At 46.4% G+C, this 15677-nt stretch overlaps 2 protein-coding genes across 3 annotated transcripts in view; one reads left to right on the forward strand and one right to left on the reverse strand.

Moving 5' to 3' along the window:
* The first annotated feature begins 5505 nt into the window (after positions 1-5505).
* Positions 5506-9756, forward strand: FICD (FIC domain containing). 2 transcript variants are annotated; one of them, XM_003210969.4, is made up of 3 exons: positions 5506-5613; positions 5876-6217; positions 7030-9756. In XM_003210969.4, the coding sequence occupies exons 1-3, from the start codon at positions 5529-5531 to the stop codon at positions 8103-8105; spliced, it is 1503 nt and encodes a 500-aa protein (XP_003211017.3). In that variant the 5' UTR covers positions 5506-5528; the 3' UTR covers positions 8106-9756. The 2 variants fall into 2 exon arrangements, with proteins under 2 accessions (XP_003211017.3, XP_019476604.1); XM_019621059.2 differs by having other exon boundaries at positions 5583-5613; positions 5860-6217.
* A 392-nt stretch (positions 9757-10148) lies between these two features.
* SART3 (spliceosome associated factor 3, U4/U6 recycling protein) overlaps positions 10149-15677 on the reverse strand; it is a 13995-nt gene continuing 8466 nt past the window's right edge. Inside the window, exons 16-19 of the mRNA XM_010720244.3 lie at positions 14547-14995; positions 13953-14105; positions 12150-12337; positions 10149-11543 (exon numbers count right to left, since the gene is read on the reverse strand). Of these exons, the coding sequence (XP_010718546.2) occupies positions 11363-11543; positions 12150-12337; positions 13953-14105; positions 14547-14995 (971 nt within the window). The 3' untranslated portion in view covers positions 10149-11362. The remainder of the gene's footprint in view (positions 11544-12149; positions 12338-13952; positions 14106-14546; positions 14996-15677) is intronic.

Consider the following 15677-nt stretch of genomic DNA (forward strand, 5'->3'; position numbering starts at 1 on the left):
TGGACAAGACCACTGAGTTCACCAAATCCAACAGCCAACCCATTCCCACCATACCACTAACCACATCTCTCAAAGACTTCTAGATCCATAAAGTCAACTGAGTTGGAAGGGACTCCCAAAGGCCGTCTGTTCCCACTGCCTGCAGTGCACAGGGACACCCACAGCTCCATCAGCGCTCACTGTCTCCCATCCCCTGTTTGTGAGTGTCTGCAGGGACAGGAAAGATTGCAGAGATCCACTCCCATTGCTCTTCCTGGCAAGATACAGAGAAAGACAACTCTTAGAAATCAAAGGGCAATGCATGAAGCAGATGTGCCATCAGTGATAAGGCAAAGCAAGGCTTTTAGCAACCAAATTTGCGCTTTGCACAGATTAGACATTAAAACAAACTCACTTAATTTCATGCCATATGCAAATCTTTACCAGCTGTCAGTTCTGTATTCACTGGAGACTAAATGTAATAGCTGAACAAGAGCACAAACGCAGCAAAGACTCCCGCAGAATCCCATCAGCAGTTCTGGGAAGCCAGGAGCTGCCTGGCCTCCTGCTCAGGCGCAGAACCCAAATGTCAGCAGGAGCCTCCATAAAACGTCTGCAAATGAAGTAACTAAAAAAGATGAGGCTATGACTTGCTTCTGGCACTGAAGTGTTCCCAGACGAGCTGCAATTACAGCTCTCTGCAGCATCCAGCGCTTGTTAATTTGGGCTGAGGAAGCAGCCAGACCTCCAGAGGAGAGACCAACCTCCAGTCATAGGCATGACACACACAAGAAGGAACCCGTGAATGATGCAGCACAAGGAGAAATGCCCCAAATGCTGCTCCCCACCCACTCAGGGAGCTCGATGTGAGCTGCAGGAAATAGGCATGGCTGGGGTATGCCAGAGGCAGGGATGGGCTGCAAGGCAAGAAGCAGAAATGAAGACAACATTTCAGCAGCCATAAAAGCACAGATTTACCATCCTGTCTGCCCCGTAATTAAACGCAGCCGCATAAAGCGAAATGTTTCACAACTCCTGATTTCTGCACAGTGCTGGAGGAACCTGATAAAGGTGCAGTCACGCTGCTGAGGATAACAGGGGCTGCACTGCTGCTGGCAGGGAGAGGCGAGCCTGGATTTTAATTTGGAAGAATTTCAGAGGACATTCTATTTAGCAGCATACAGGAAAATTAAGAGCATGACAAAAAACATGGACTACACTTGCTCCCTCCCCGTATTTCCAAGCTCAGCAGTGCCGAGGTCCAAGAACAGCACAGATTGCTTTGCAAATCCATTTATTCCGAGTTCTGCCTCGCTGTTTTCTGAATACAGCTGCTGAGAAAAGTGGTGCACAGCTCCTGAAATCACAACAAGAACACCTGGAGACCCGAATGCTGCTGGGAGAGCCCCGTTGTCCCCAGGGCCAAGCTGTGCCCTGCGTGCTGGTGGCACACCGGTGGACCCCAGCCCTCACCCAGGCATAAGGAGGGCATTGAGAAGCCCAGAAGCCTCTGCCAGCACACAGTCGCTGCCTCCCCAGCATCCCTGCAGCTGCTGTGGTTGCCACGGTAACCGAGCATCTCTCTCTCTCTCTCTCTCTCTCCCTCCCTCTCCAGGCACCTTTAAGGAAAAATGTCCCTGTTCTGCAGCCACCACTCTATGGCACACAGCTGTCCCTGGATCTTCCACTCTCAGTTTCTGCCTCTATGCTCCCCAAGGCTGTGGGGCTCAGGTCCTGGTTCCCCAGAACGAAGCAGGCAGGACAGGGGTGGCTGGCTCTGCTGCTTCTTTCTGCTGCTGCCAAAAGGTTCCTCCAGCAGAAAAAAAAACAAATAAACAAACAAACAACAACACCAAAGCAAGAGCAATGAGGCTCTAGTCATCTCTAGACCTAGGCAGTGTAGGTTTTGGGGGCTTGTTCTTAAAGCACTGCTTCCAGACTGATGGCAAAAGCACCTTCAAGCTCAGCCAGCCTCTGTCTCGCCACGCAGGGCCCCTTCCCCAAGCTCTGACAGCTGTCACAACCTTTGCAGGGGTGAGCTGACAATCTCACAGAGGAAAGCAGCTCCTTTTGTAATCCACTCCTACAAACCACCTACCCTCCTGCCTGTTTTAGCCCTCCTTGTCCTAAATTACAAGCCCAGGAGACTGTGAGCGTGCAGTAGTTGTAAGTACGGGATGATGAATCCTGCAGACAAGTCCCCAGCCAGCAGCTCTGTGGGAACACAGCGTTCCTCCTTGCTCCTGCAGCAGCTGGGAAGGACCAGGAGGTGGCTTTTACCCCTAATAGGAAGCATCCATCCACGTGCCATGACCTAGGGTTTCCTTGCTCCCCAGTAATCTGAGATCAGTGAAGCTCAGCACAGTGTGCCAGACTGATGGGCAGCTTAAGAAGCATCGCTCTCATGTATTCCTAGCTGAACAAGCCCTTCACTCAGCCAGGGAGCAGGGAAGTAAAAGCAAGAAATGAGCTGAGCACGCCCCCCCAGAAGCCCTCATTATTCCCGGAGGGCTTGGCTGCCTGTGGGAAGCAGCTAAATGGCCACAGAGCTGGGGGTACCTGGCACAGAGAGGAGGCAGGGGGAGGCGATTTCCCTTCTGTTATTGACATGCAAATCATCCCCGCAGTAACTCCCAGGTTTGATATATTTGCAGATTGCCTGGTGTGGCGTCACATTAGTCAAGTCTATGTGGCAGTTAAGTCCAGAAGGACTCTGATTAGAGTCAGCATTTCCACAGCAGCCTCAAGGACAGGCTGGAAATAAGTGCATAGCACCCACCTTGCCCCTCTGCTGACCCCCTGCAGCAGAGAACCCATGGATTTGGGGGACCACAGGCCATAGCAGGAGAATCCCTCATTGGCAGACAGGACTGAGGGGCCCAAGGGCATATCCAGCCTCAGGGACGTGGATGGCTGCACCCCAGTTCCTGTTTGGGGACACGACCAGGGGCATTTCTGCTACATTTGGATAAAGATTTCTGTGCCCCAAAGCCTTCCTGACATCCAGACCAGCGATATTGCACAGCTGATTGGAAAGCAGCACTGACCACAAATGCAATAATGAAAAAGATTTTCCTCTGCACAGATGCAATTCAGAGAGAGGAAGGAATAAGGAATCCCATCTCTCATTATACCCACACACTGCCTTGCTTGGGCCCTCCCTGTTCTGCACGGCTCCATCCCAGCTTTGCTAAAAATCCCACTGAGCTCAACTGCCAGATTGCTTTGAAAGTTTTCCTTTTGTCCATTCATTCCCATTGCTGCAAACCAATCTGTCTGAGAAGCTCATTCCTTGTTATTCATTAGGAGCGCCAACAAAGCCCTCTGTTCCTGCACTCTCTCAGAGCTTTGTTTTCAGCTCTCCATTCAGCCTTGCGTTTGTGCTCCTTGGATGCTCACACTAAAAGCTTAAATCACTCACAGCCCTGAGCCCTCTCGCTCAGTGTCTTTAGTTTGCAGCTAGAGTATTCTCGCTTTAGCTTTCTGCTCACCCTTCTATCTTCTCTTTAATTAAAAACCCCTTTGGTCTCTGCGCTAGCACTTGAGCTAGGATGTGGTTTCTCTCTGCCATGAGAGCGGAGCAGCTGAGAATGTCAGAACCGTTTTTCACAACAACCTTGCTTTGACCCGGGTTTGACAGCTTTACCACCAAGCATTTCATCTCTTACTTGCCCATCTGTTCATTGATTAAAATCCCACACTCCAATATGCAGCTCTGCCTCCACAGCCAGGAATTCCTCCCAACACCACGGCTCTCAGACAATGCCCCTTCCCCAGCAAAAAAAAGAAAAAAAAGCCAGCAGGAAGCCACACTAACTGCCTGATGGAATCTGGGGGGGATGCAGGATTGCTGTAAGGATCACCCTTACAGCTAACTGTGCAAGCTCCAGAAATAGGAGAGATCTGCACTGCCAGCATCAGGAGCAGATCACCCCCACACCTCCTTCGTGCGCACAGTGGCAATTTTATCCTGGGACACACAGTGCCAAAAGGAAGCAAGAGCCGCGCTCAGTCTTAGAACGTGAATTTTAATGATTGCTGCCTCTAAAAGCTGCAGGTGCCAGGGTTCAGGAAGAAGGCTGCAACGCTGGGAGGCTTCTGTTCAGCAGCGAAATGAGTCAGTGCCACCTACCGGCTACGGGGATCCCACCTCTCCCCCATTCACCCAATTCACCCTCAAGTTTTGTTATAAAAACTATCTTGGGTGGCATTTCCCGTCACACCATGGCAGTGCTTCCAGCATCCACCTGCAATGGGCACAACCAACGGCACCTCCTGGAGTGCCAATTCCTCCTGGAGTTTCTTGAGGTCCCCCCAGCTCCTGATAGGGCTGTGCTCAACCATATCAAGAGCTCTGAGGATGTTCCAGTGGCCAAACCTTTGCTCCAGGGCTATGGCTTCATCATCTCAGTGTCCTTGCCCTTTCCTACAATCTTCTTTGGGATGCCCCTTTACTATCTCTGAAATAATCATAGATAATTGCAATGCACTGTGTACACAGCAACCCAACAGCTCTAAGGCTGCCGAGAGGTGTCACAGCCTGGATGAGATGCCAGGCATTTCTGGCTAGCAGCATCACTGTCTTCTACAGCATCAAGTTTAACTGGTCATCAGTTACTAAATGCACTTCACAACCATATGAAAAGGAAAATGCATCATCGCTCTGTAATTAATTCTGTAATTAGGCTCCGGTGCCCTGGCACCGAAGAAAACACACATTTCTGTCGCACCTTTCTCCTGAAGGGCTGCTGTATTTGCTCAGCCCTCAGATATTAATTATCCCCCCCATTTATCCTCCAGCACTAGCAGGCTGCAGCAGTTGAAGGACACGGCAGCTGTGCTGCAGGAATTGCCCCGGGCTCCATTTGCTGCTGAGGGTCTCAGAGCCGAGCTGCTGTTGGTCTCTTTGCAGGAATGCTGGCTGAAATAAAATCACCAAGCTGCTTCTGTCAGTTCTGGTAAAAAACAATGAGCACTTCAAAAGGCACAAAAAGGGCTGATTCTGCCTTTCTGAAAGCAAGGAAAGGCGGGCTGCCTGCAGCAAGCTGCATGCAGCACAGCAGCAGCTCCTGCTCCGAGCTGCTTGTCCTCCTACACTGCCCGCCCCAGGGTAGGCTGCAGCAGGCAGACAGCCGGCATTGCCCAGCCCCACAGCCCCGGATCCTCCCCAAAGCGCGAGGAACTTCGGGAGTGCACCCAGAGCCCGAGGAAAGCAAGCACTGCCGTAGACCAAGGCCTGAAGAAGGCGATGGAGGCCGCAACCCGGCCAGGCTGCAGCCGTTGCCTAGCAACGCTAGAGCGGGCCACGCAGTTCTTAAATAGCAGGTGTTCCGCACCCTTGTCTAATACCCGCTTTTCATTGGACGGCTCTCTTAAGATTGACGTGATCTCTATCCAGTCGTCACCCTCCACGAGCCTCTCCCGTCCTGTAGGCGTGGCGCTACCCGGAAGACGCCGCCGGAAGCGGTGCGCAGGAAGTGGGCTGAACGCGATGGAGAAGGAAAAGCCGTGAGCACCAATGAGAAGCGAGAAGCTGCGCGGCTCATCCAATGGCAGAACGCAGAGGGCGGGGACGCGAGGAGGCGGGGCAACCTGGATGGAGCCGGCAACAAGAGGCTGAGGGAGGCGGCCAAGGTGGGCAGGGGGCTGCGGGAGGGGAAATGGAGCCTGAGGGAAAAGTAGGGTTTGGGGCTGCGGGGAGATGGGGCCTGGGAGAGGCTAAGGCTTCGTGAGGGTGAAGCCTGAGGGCGTATCTGGGGAGATAGAGGCCTGAGGGGAGGCTGAGGACTGGGACTAATGGGAGATGGGGCCTGAGGGGAGGCCAAAGGTCTGGGGAGATGAGGAGAAGGGAAGGTGCCTGCGCTGTAGTTCTGGCTTCAGCTGTTCCTGTTTGCAGGCAGAGGCAGTACAAAAGGAGATGTCCCTCGTGTCCCCGCTGGAAGCAGGATGAATCTCATATCTATGGCGGCAGAGCCTGAGCTGAAATGGATAGCCCTGTGGGTCCGCGTCAGGTGGGCAGCCGTGCTCGTGCTGCTGCTGGGCTCCCTCCTGCTGCTGCTGCTGCCGCTGCCTGCCGTGGAGGAGAAGTGCCATGCGGTGCTCAGGGGGCTCTCCTTCCTGAGGAGTAAGTTGGGCACCGGCTATACGGGCGTCACCAGGTACGCGGGGCAAAGTACCGGGCTGAGTGTCACCTCGCAGGGGCTGGAGCTGCTGGTGCTGAAGAGCAAGGCCTCCCCAGGTGAGTGTGTGCCCCACTGCTGTGCGACTGTTGGCCTCTGTGGTCTGAGAGATCCCGAATGATGCCGTGATTCTAACCCCCCTGTGTCTGGGGGATCCGCATCCCCTGCCTCAACATCCCCTTATCTCCAATGGCAGTGAACTCTCACTGCCCCACTCTGAGCTGTAAATTACCAAGAGGTCATCCTTGTCATTGCCAGGCAGCATTCCATGGCTGGTTGCTGTGCAGGTGTTTCTGCAGTGCTGTGTCATCTCAGCTTATCCAGGTGCTTTGTGTGGTGGTGAGATGTGATGAGGTAACTGGAACACTAGCAACAGCAGGCTGCAGTCACTGGCTTTAGTGGACAGGACATTCAGTTGGAAAATATTCAGAGGAATCATTATGATGCCAACAGGGTATCATTCACGTTACAGCTATTATTGCTGGGAAGATGTGCTATTAGCAGCTGTGGTGTCTGCTCTCAGCAAGGGAACTGGCATTACAGCCCACAGAATGTACTCATAACTCTGTGTCCTCCCATACACAGCAGCCTGGTAGCCAAAGCAAGCTTTGCTAGGATCAGAATCCTGCACCTGTGCCTTGCTGCTCGCAGGCCCTGCGTGGCCCCGGTTCCTGTCAGGAGCAGATCTGCTGCTGAATGCTCAGCCTGTGAGCATGGCCTAAAGTCCTTGGGCTTGTGGCAGGAGTACAAGTTCTCTGCTGCAGGTCTTACAGAGAAGTTTTATTTAATTTCGTATCAGACAACGGCAATAAGTCTCCAGAAGCTGGCGGTAGAATCCTGTGATCTAACTGCTCTTATTGTTGCATTTCAGAAGTGAAGTTAGAAGCCAAAGCAGCTCTGAACCAAGCCCTTGAAATGAAGCGCCAAGGAAAGCGAGAAAAAGCGCACAAACTCTTTGTATACGCCCTCAAAATGGACCCTGATTACGTGGATGCCCTGAATGAATTTGGCATTTTTTCTGAAGAGGAAAAAGACATTCTTCAAGCAGACTATTTGTACTCCAAAGCACTAACTCTCTCTCCCTGCAACGAAAAGGCTTTGATCAATCGGGACCGGACGTTGCCTTTAGTTGAAGAAATCGATCAGAGGTATTTTAGCATTATTGACAGCAAGGTCAAAAAAGTGATGGCGATCCCCAAAGGCAATTCTGCCCTGCGCCGAGTGATGGAGGAGTCCTACTATCACCACATCTACCACACGGTTGCTATTGAAGGGAACACTCTGACGCTGTCAGAAATACGACACATCATCGAGACCAGATACGCTGTTCCTGGAAAAAGTCTAGTGGAGCAGAATGAGGTGATTGGCATGCACGCAGCTTTGAAATATGTCAATACCACACTGGTATCACGAATAGGCTCTGTTACCATCACTGACATCCTGGAGATACACCGGAGAGTGCTGGGCTATGCTGACCCCATGGAGGCGGGGCGGTTCAGGACTACGCAGGTGTTTGTAGGGCATCACATACCCCCACACCCCCAGGACGTTGGGAAACAGATGCAGGAGTTTGTGCAGTGGATTAACTCTGAAGATGCCATGAGTTTGCACCCTGTGGAATTTGCTGCGTTAGCCCACTACAAATTGGTTTACGTCCATCCTTTTACAGATGGCAACGGGAGGACCTCACGTCTGCTAATGAACCTCATCCTGATGCAGGCAGGCTACCCACCCATCACCATCCGCAAGGAGCAACGGGCAGAGTATTATCATGTCTTAGAAGTGGCCAACGAGGGCGATGTGAGGCCTTTCATACGCTTTATAGCTAAGTGCACCGAGACAACGCTGGACATGTTGCTCATTGCCACCACAGAGTACTCTGTGGGCTTACCTGAAGCTGATGGCAGCAGTGCTGGATGCAAACAAACCATCCCTGTCAAGACCTGAAGGTTGTGGGCACTGAGAAGGCAGGGAATACATGGGTGAACAGGAAGCCATGCTGCTCAGTATTTCTGCTGGGAAGAGACTTGACAGGAGCTGTCACTCTTTAGCATTTCATTTATTTAAAGTCTGTTACATTTGATTAAATTAATATAATTTATTTACATATATTATGCCAAGCTAAATTGTTGATGTTGACTGCGTGCTGTAATTTGCCTGTGCTACAGTAAGAGGCGGGGAAAAACATCAGAGGGACTGAACAAACTGAAGTAGAAATCATTTCATTTTTCCATAAAATTAAGCATTCAGAAGCTGCTTCCATCACAGCCCTACACTTAGTCAGCAGCCTTGTCTTACCTTGTCATGGAGCTGCTAGGTGGGACAAAGCCTTAAAAGAGTTGTTGCTCTCATACTACCCCTTCATTCTTGTTCAGAACCCAAAGCCTTTGCAGTAACAGCATGCTCCCAGCTGCATTAAGCTGGCTTTCTCCTTCACTATGACACATTCAGACTGAAAAGATGAGGAAGAAGGCTAGCTGCAGGGTGGCAGTCGAATTTCTCCCCTTCTGTTTCTGCTTTCAGTAGCACTCTGCATATTCACTTTCAGTTGCCTTTCCTAGGGTAATGTATGTCAAACAAGTGGGAAGTGTTTGGTTTATGATTACAGCCCATGTGACTGGAACAAGACAAGAAATGCTCTCTGACTTGCTTCATGGAACAGCAAGGTGTTCTTGCTATGCCTTCACCAGGACAATTTTATGCTGAGACCCTGCTTCAGATTGCCTCCCCCAGAATGCAGATCCCCTGAGAAACTGCAGCTTTCTGCAGATTTCTGTTCAGGGTCTGAAAAGAGCTGGTTTCTGTAAGCTGCAGGCAGAAAAGATCATTCTGCATAACCACAAGACTGCCTTTATCTGCTGGGTTCTTTTGGTAAGAATTCATATAGTGAGTTTGCCAAAAACTTAAGTTTCCTTCATCTACACAAGAGAACTTTTCATAATAGGTTTATTAACTACTCTATAGTAGTATATATATATAGTAGTATATATAATATATATAGTATATATATATAGTAGTATATATAATAGGTTTATTAACTATTCTACCAGGTCATGCTATTCCTGTGATAAATGCATAAAGAACCACCTAAGGCCTCTCCCTACTGCAGTCTCTGTTTGCACAGCACCTGGAAGCTGCCACCCAATTCAAAGTGCTTTTAAGGTAAAAGCAGTTGCAGTTAAACATTGAAAGGAGTTGCTCCCTACACCCCACTTGCCAGTTGTGTAAGTGCATAATTCCAGGTACCATAGATCCCAACACCTTCAAGCTAGAAGACATGGAAGGAATGAATTCCTGTACTGGCCCAGGCCTATTTTTCTCCCCTCTAGCTCTCTTACCTGCAAGGTAGTTAGGATACATTTTATGCAACAAATAAGATAACAAGATAGGACCAGGAATTACCTATACACTGTAGCACCAGCCTCTCCCTCATGTATTGATTACTGCTGACAGGGAATGTGAACAAGTGTTCTATTTTTACAAAGCATGCTTATTTTTGTAGTGCAATGTGAGTATAAAAGTATTCTGCACTTTAGAGCTCTGGAAAAAAAAAAGATGTTCATTTTAGTAACAGATTAATAAAGTATTTTAATATTAAGTCTGCAGAAAAATCAGAACTGCTCATAGCTCAGTTCCTGGAGTAGCAAGTTTTACAGCAAGTCCAATGTTAGAAACCCAAGGAACTCCATTAATCACTCCTGCTTTGTGCCTGCCTGACATCAGGGTGAGGTAAGCATCTGGATATACCAGCCCCCCAAATTAAAGCTCCATATTAGACTGTTATTATATGCCACAAAGCAGATTGAGATCTCATGTTGCTGCTTCATACTGAGTGGTCAGCCCAAGCTCGTAGCACAGAAGCAGATGCACACTGTACTACAAACAAGCTCCACAGGAGGATTCAGGCCCTTGCTCTGTTACCCACACAACTATTTTACACAGCAAAAAACCTACAAAGCAAACCAAGTAAAGCCAAGTCAAACAAGCACAGAAAGTAAGCACTGAAAATAGTGTTTATTTGCAGCAGTGCTTATGTTGTACAAGTGAACTCGGTGCTGCTCTCCCCCTCACATTCAAACCCCACACGTGCTGACTTCCAGTTAGCAGCATTTTTAGATAAGCAGTAATATTTCTATCCAAGATCATGTACCAGGTTATTTTCAAGTCTGAGGTGATTACTGAAGTGGTTTCAAGATACTCATACTAAATGGAATGAACTACTTAAAGGTATGCAAGTGACACTGTATCTCAGCGCACCTGAGAGGTGAGGTACATCAGTATTAACTAGCTGCCATAGGATAAGTGCAATTCCAACACCCACATTTCAACAAAAGCAACGGTATTTATAGAAAACCTTTGAGAACTTGAGTTTAATAAACTGTGAAACTTCAGCGTGCACTTCACATTTGTACAAAACCATACAGAAACCACCTGCAAAAGATAGATGAACTAGCTAGCAAAAAAAACTAACAAAAAAAATGGTCCTCAGCAAGAGCATGTACAGCTTTCATGGGGAAAAAATACCAGGTCTAAGTATTATCTCATGACACTTAAAAATAATCTGAGTGTCTTTTACAAATACACAATATAAAAAACGGGTCAACTTGAACAGAACATTAACTGAATACATATATATGTATATTGTGTATATACATATACACAGAAATGTATAGAAACTCTCCCAGTACTAAAATAGGCCATTGTGGTGAAGTTACTAGCATTTGCCATCTAACTCTTAATGGAAGGAGATCAATGTGTGAACATGTTTCGGTGTAAAATGGGTCTGTCGTCAGAGAGAATGACTGCAATCACAATCTGAGCTTCTGACCAGTGGATCTCAACCAGGTAATGGCTAGGCCTTCACATTGCATCTCATTCGTTAATGAAAGAGAAATATCTGTAAAGTATTCAGAAAACGGTGTGGCATCCAACCTGTACAGGAAATGTTTCCCCCCTCATTACCCTCAATATGAGGAATCACATAACGCCATTTTACCAGAACGCAGTATAACTCTTTGCTCTTAAAAAAACAGAGGAAAATGGATTTGTTCCATCCTACACTGATCTTGATGAATGCAGTAGTCCAGAACAGTATTTACATGTGATTGTGACTGGCGTTCTCTCCTTGCTAGCATAAGGACACAACATGGCTTCCATAAAGGCATTTCACATTTTACCAGCTCAGCTGATTGCTGACCATTTGCTCACTTGTTCAGTAGCATCTTGGCAAAATCAGCGTTGGACATCTTTTTAGGCTCCTCAGTGCGTTCAGATGAAGCTGCTGGTGAATTCTGGACCATCCCATTCTCAGCCTTAGCCACAGGATTACTCTGGCGTTGCAATGCTCGAGGCATCATCGAAAGCTGTGTCCTTCCCTTCCCTCGCCTGGAAAGCAAAAAATGGCACTTAAAAACATCCTCATGTTCTATGAACATACTGCTTTAGCCTAGGGAAACAGAAAGGGCTTTGTTTGCTCCAGGGAACACTCCTTAAATATTATTCTTGCCGCTTGTTTCAGTAGTAAGCAGTGCAAAGCTTACACTGGATGCCCTTTGAAACAGCATTCCTAAGCACTGACAGAAAAAAACGCCCAGCAGTTTCCAGAAGCTGAAGCTCCATGTTTTATCTACAAGACATATACAGTGCAACAGCAATTGCAAGCAGCAAGAGCACTTGGGAGGAAGGAAGAGCAGCCTCAGAACTCATTGTGAACAGTCAGCTCTTCGGAATGAGAGGCTGTGGAAGTTAAAAGGCTCAGGTACAAACATCAGATCACAGGACATCCAACTCTTGGTCACTACAGACCTATTTCTATTGCTAATGTAAAGAAGAAAAGTCTACTTTTCCAATCAATCGATTATTATTATCATTATTTAGTACCTTTTAGATGTTCCCTCACATTCTAGAGGGAACTCCTACGTTTCTGCCTACAAAGAAACCCAATGTTTGCTTTCTAAGCACCGCCAAGCTGTCTCCCTTGCCAGCACTCACGCTCCATAAATCTGCCGTGGTACTGCAAACTGGGAGGCTCTGCCTGCCTCAGCCTTGTCTGGCAGCTTTCGGAGAGGTGGGTTACTGATTGCCACCTTGATGATGTGTTCCTTAATTGTCAGGCCATCCATTTTCAGCACGGCTTGCGAGGCCTGGGCTTCGTTTTCAAATTCCACATAGGCCAGGCCCTAAATAAGGAAAAAGGTAACCCACGTTAGTTTTAGTGCTTCTTCCTCTGTGTGACAGCTGGAATGGAAAACCCCATACAGAAAGTGGAACTAAACACGGCCACAAATCCCAGTATTCTTTAAGACTAACTAAAGAGAAGTTCTTACCTATGCAAATCTATAACCTGCATTCTTTCTTCACATACAATTTGTGGAAAAGGTATTTAAAAACAAAATCCCAATAAAATGTAATGAAGTACTGCCTCAGCAACAAGGCTTTACTTCTAAATATACATCATACATATATCCAGGATAGATCTGATACTGGACAGATTTGCATTCACAGGGGACGAAAACAACACATAAATCCATGCAGCTAGAACAGAAAGATCCACAAAAACTCTTCTGTGATTTTCCACTCTGCTACACTTTGCATCTACAGAAAGAAGCCCACTAACATAGGCCCACTTTTGTTTCATGGGGAGTAAAACCCACCCCAAGCAGCAATAACAACACAAAGGCACTGCTTTTAAGAGACTGGAATCACTGCCTCCAGAACAGAGACTGGTGACAACAAAAGCCTTCTTTGCAGGAAATGAATCTGTGTTGCTTTCACAAGCTAACAGCTGCTAACCACCTGCTGCTGGTACACCTTGAGTAATGGTGTCTTGTTTCCAGCAGAGCAAAGGAAAAAGCCTCCTCTTGGCATCTGCTGTGCCAGGCTGCTACCAGGCAGTGCACTATAGCTGGGAGGCATCACCTCCCAGTTCTCTTATTGCTATTCTGAAGATCCACTCAAACCCTTATGCTGTGTTTTCAGATTATCCAGCTTCACAGGACTGGAAATACACCAGAATTCATACTGCATTCAATTCTAGAGTATTTATTTGTGGTTTAAATAAAATCACAGCTCTCACAGCAGAGAACATGGACTACACAAGGCTTGGGATACCAAAAGAGAATTCTCCAACAATATGCACCAACAGGTCCTTCAAATATTAAGTTAAAAAGAAGTTAAGAATCCAATTTAAAATGCATACACATCACCACCAGGATAGCAGCTGTTGGAAGTGCCCGACATCCAGACAGGGCAGAGCTTTCAGGTGGAATTTTGGCAGAACAGCCACTGGTTTAGTTCTTAGTTAACAAACACCCATTTATTCCAGCATGGAAATAACACCTGTCAGAAAGGTGTCTCATTTTTCACTGGCAAATCTGAATGCAAATTGCAGCAGGTGCTCTGAACAATAGCATCAAGAAACTGAAGATAGAGGAGGAAGGGAATCAGTTACAACGAGTGAACTCTATCCACTCAGTTACCTCAGAAACAATTGTTCTTTGCAGGTTTACTAATGCTTCTTTTTTACTAAGCTGAAAATGCTGTAGATAATCTTCCCTCCTACCCATTTACATCACAGACTTTTCTTAAGCAACTGAATAAATATTTCAGAAAAAAAATCTCATTGTCCTCTTATCTGTTGGCATAAAACCACATTGCGTTGTATAAAGGTTGACAATAATAATTATTCAAGGCATTTGCATTAAGCTATAAGACCTACTTTTTGTATCCAGATTTTATGAAAAGTTTCTTTTTGAAGGATTTCATTGAAATTAAGAGTGCATTTATGATGCCTACCTTGGGTTTTCCAGCTCGGTTAGTGACCAGCCTAATGTCTTTCACATTCCCATGGGCTTTACATATATCTTCCAGCTCTTCCTTAGTGCAGGAAAATGGCAAACCAGATATAAACAGCTTGTGTTTCTCCAGTGTGGTACTATACCTGAACACCTGAAGAAATTAAAAGGCTGTTAGTTCTCAAATCAGTTAGAAACAAAGGGAATTTCAACCTATTATAAAATACTCAAGCGTTTGAGGTTATATTTCTGTGATTAAAAATAACAACAACCCATTAAAGCCATGAGCAGATTGACAGTGATGCTCACTTAGGAAGCTGGTACATGGTACATCACACCATTAAGGTGCTCAGATTATTCAAAGATTCATAGGAATCTGCTAACATCAATCCTAGTTTATGGCAAAATCACACAGTATACAAGAATTCCTAGAAAATGCTGAGACATTACCATTCCCAATTAATACAAGATGAATTCACTTGATGCAAGAAGTCTGGAAGCAGAATGTTCTGCTAGCTTTCCAATGCAGTCCCACTATTCGATTTACTCCTTATTCCAACATATTCAACATCCTATTGAAAGAATAAAAGTTTACCTTAAAGTCTGGATTCTTGTTCTTGTCAACACAAGGAGAAACAAACATGGGTCTTCCCTCCACAACGTTACGATCCAGCCCAAGAGCCTGGAGAGCAGACTTCTCATCCTTGAACTCTACATAGCAGTAGCCCCTGAAAGTCCCCTTGTTGCTGAAAACTGGACGGATTTGTGCTACCTCCCCACAGCTCTCAAAGAGCTCTTTCAGTTTTACTTCAGGATCTGTCATGTTGTAGGAAAGGTTGCTGACGAAGACGGTAATGTTATCTTTGCTGCTGTCATGCAGAACTTTTGGGACGTCTTTTCGGCTGGTGGATGGCTTTTCCTTCTGGTTTGTGGAAAGATCTGGTTTCTCAGGTCCACTTCTTCCAAACAGCCCAGTTTCTAACTCCATGTCTTCTTCGAGAAGCAAACCATCACCATCTCCCTTATGTCTCTTGCTGGGTTGCTCTGCAGATGAACGGAATTGAAAGACTTAATAGAAAAGTCAACACCATTTCACTTCCCACTCAAATTAGTTTGTCCTCCATTACCAACACAGAATCTGGAAATAGCAAATATGAATGAAATCAAGAACACAATGACAGATCCCACAGACAAAACAGAAACCTCCCTCTGGCTCTTATTAATAGCTGATTATTTGACCAAGACAGCAAGGACTTAAGTGGAAGCACCAATGATACTTTTTCTATTTTTCCATCAGTTACAACTACTGACTCATGTTCTGTCTAAGAGGTTCTTTATTTAAAAAAATTTAATATCTTAAAATCTCATTATCACCTTCCAAAAGACTGCTACACAACCGAGCAACCCAATTTAGATTGATGACTCTGCGTCATTTGATGAGTTGAATTGTAAAAAAAAATAATAATAAAAATCAACACATTATTTATCTGAAATAAAAAAAATGTTTTAAAATCTGTAATAGTTTTTTTTAAACATTCACTTCTGGCCAAAAAAACATTTTGTCTTGCTTTCACTTCATGACATAATGACGATTTCCTTGGAAAAAGAGCACCTGAAAAGACAGCAGCTCTAAGGGCAGTGCTGGCACCTCCCCATCTGCCTTTAACCAGGCAGACACCTGGTAACACCTGTGACCAAAAGATTGAAACTTTTTTTTTTTTTTTTT

This window comes from Meleagris gallopavo, chromosome 17 (genome assembly GCF_000146605.3).
Source record: "Meleagris gallopavo isolate NT-WF06-2002-E0010 breed Aviagen turkey brand Nicholas breeding stock chromosome 17, Turkey_5.1, whole genome shotgun sequence".
NCBI lineage: Eukaryota > Metazoa > Chordata > Aves > Galliformes > Phasianidae > Meleagris > Meleagris gallopavo.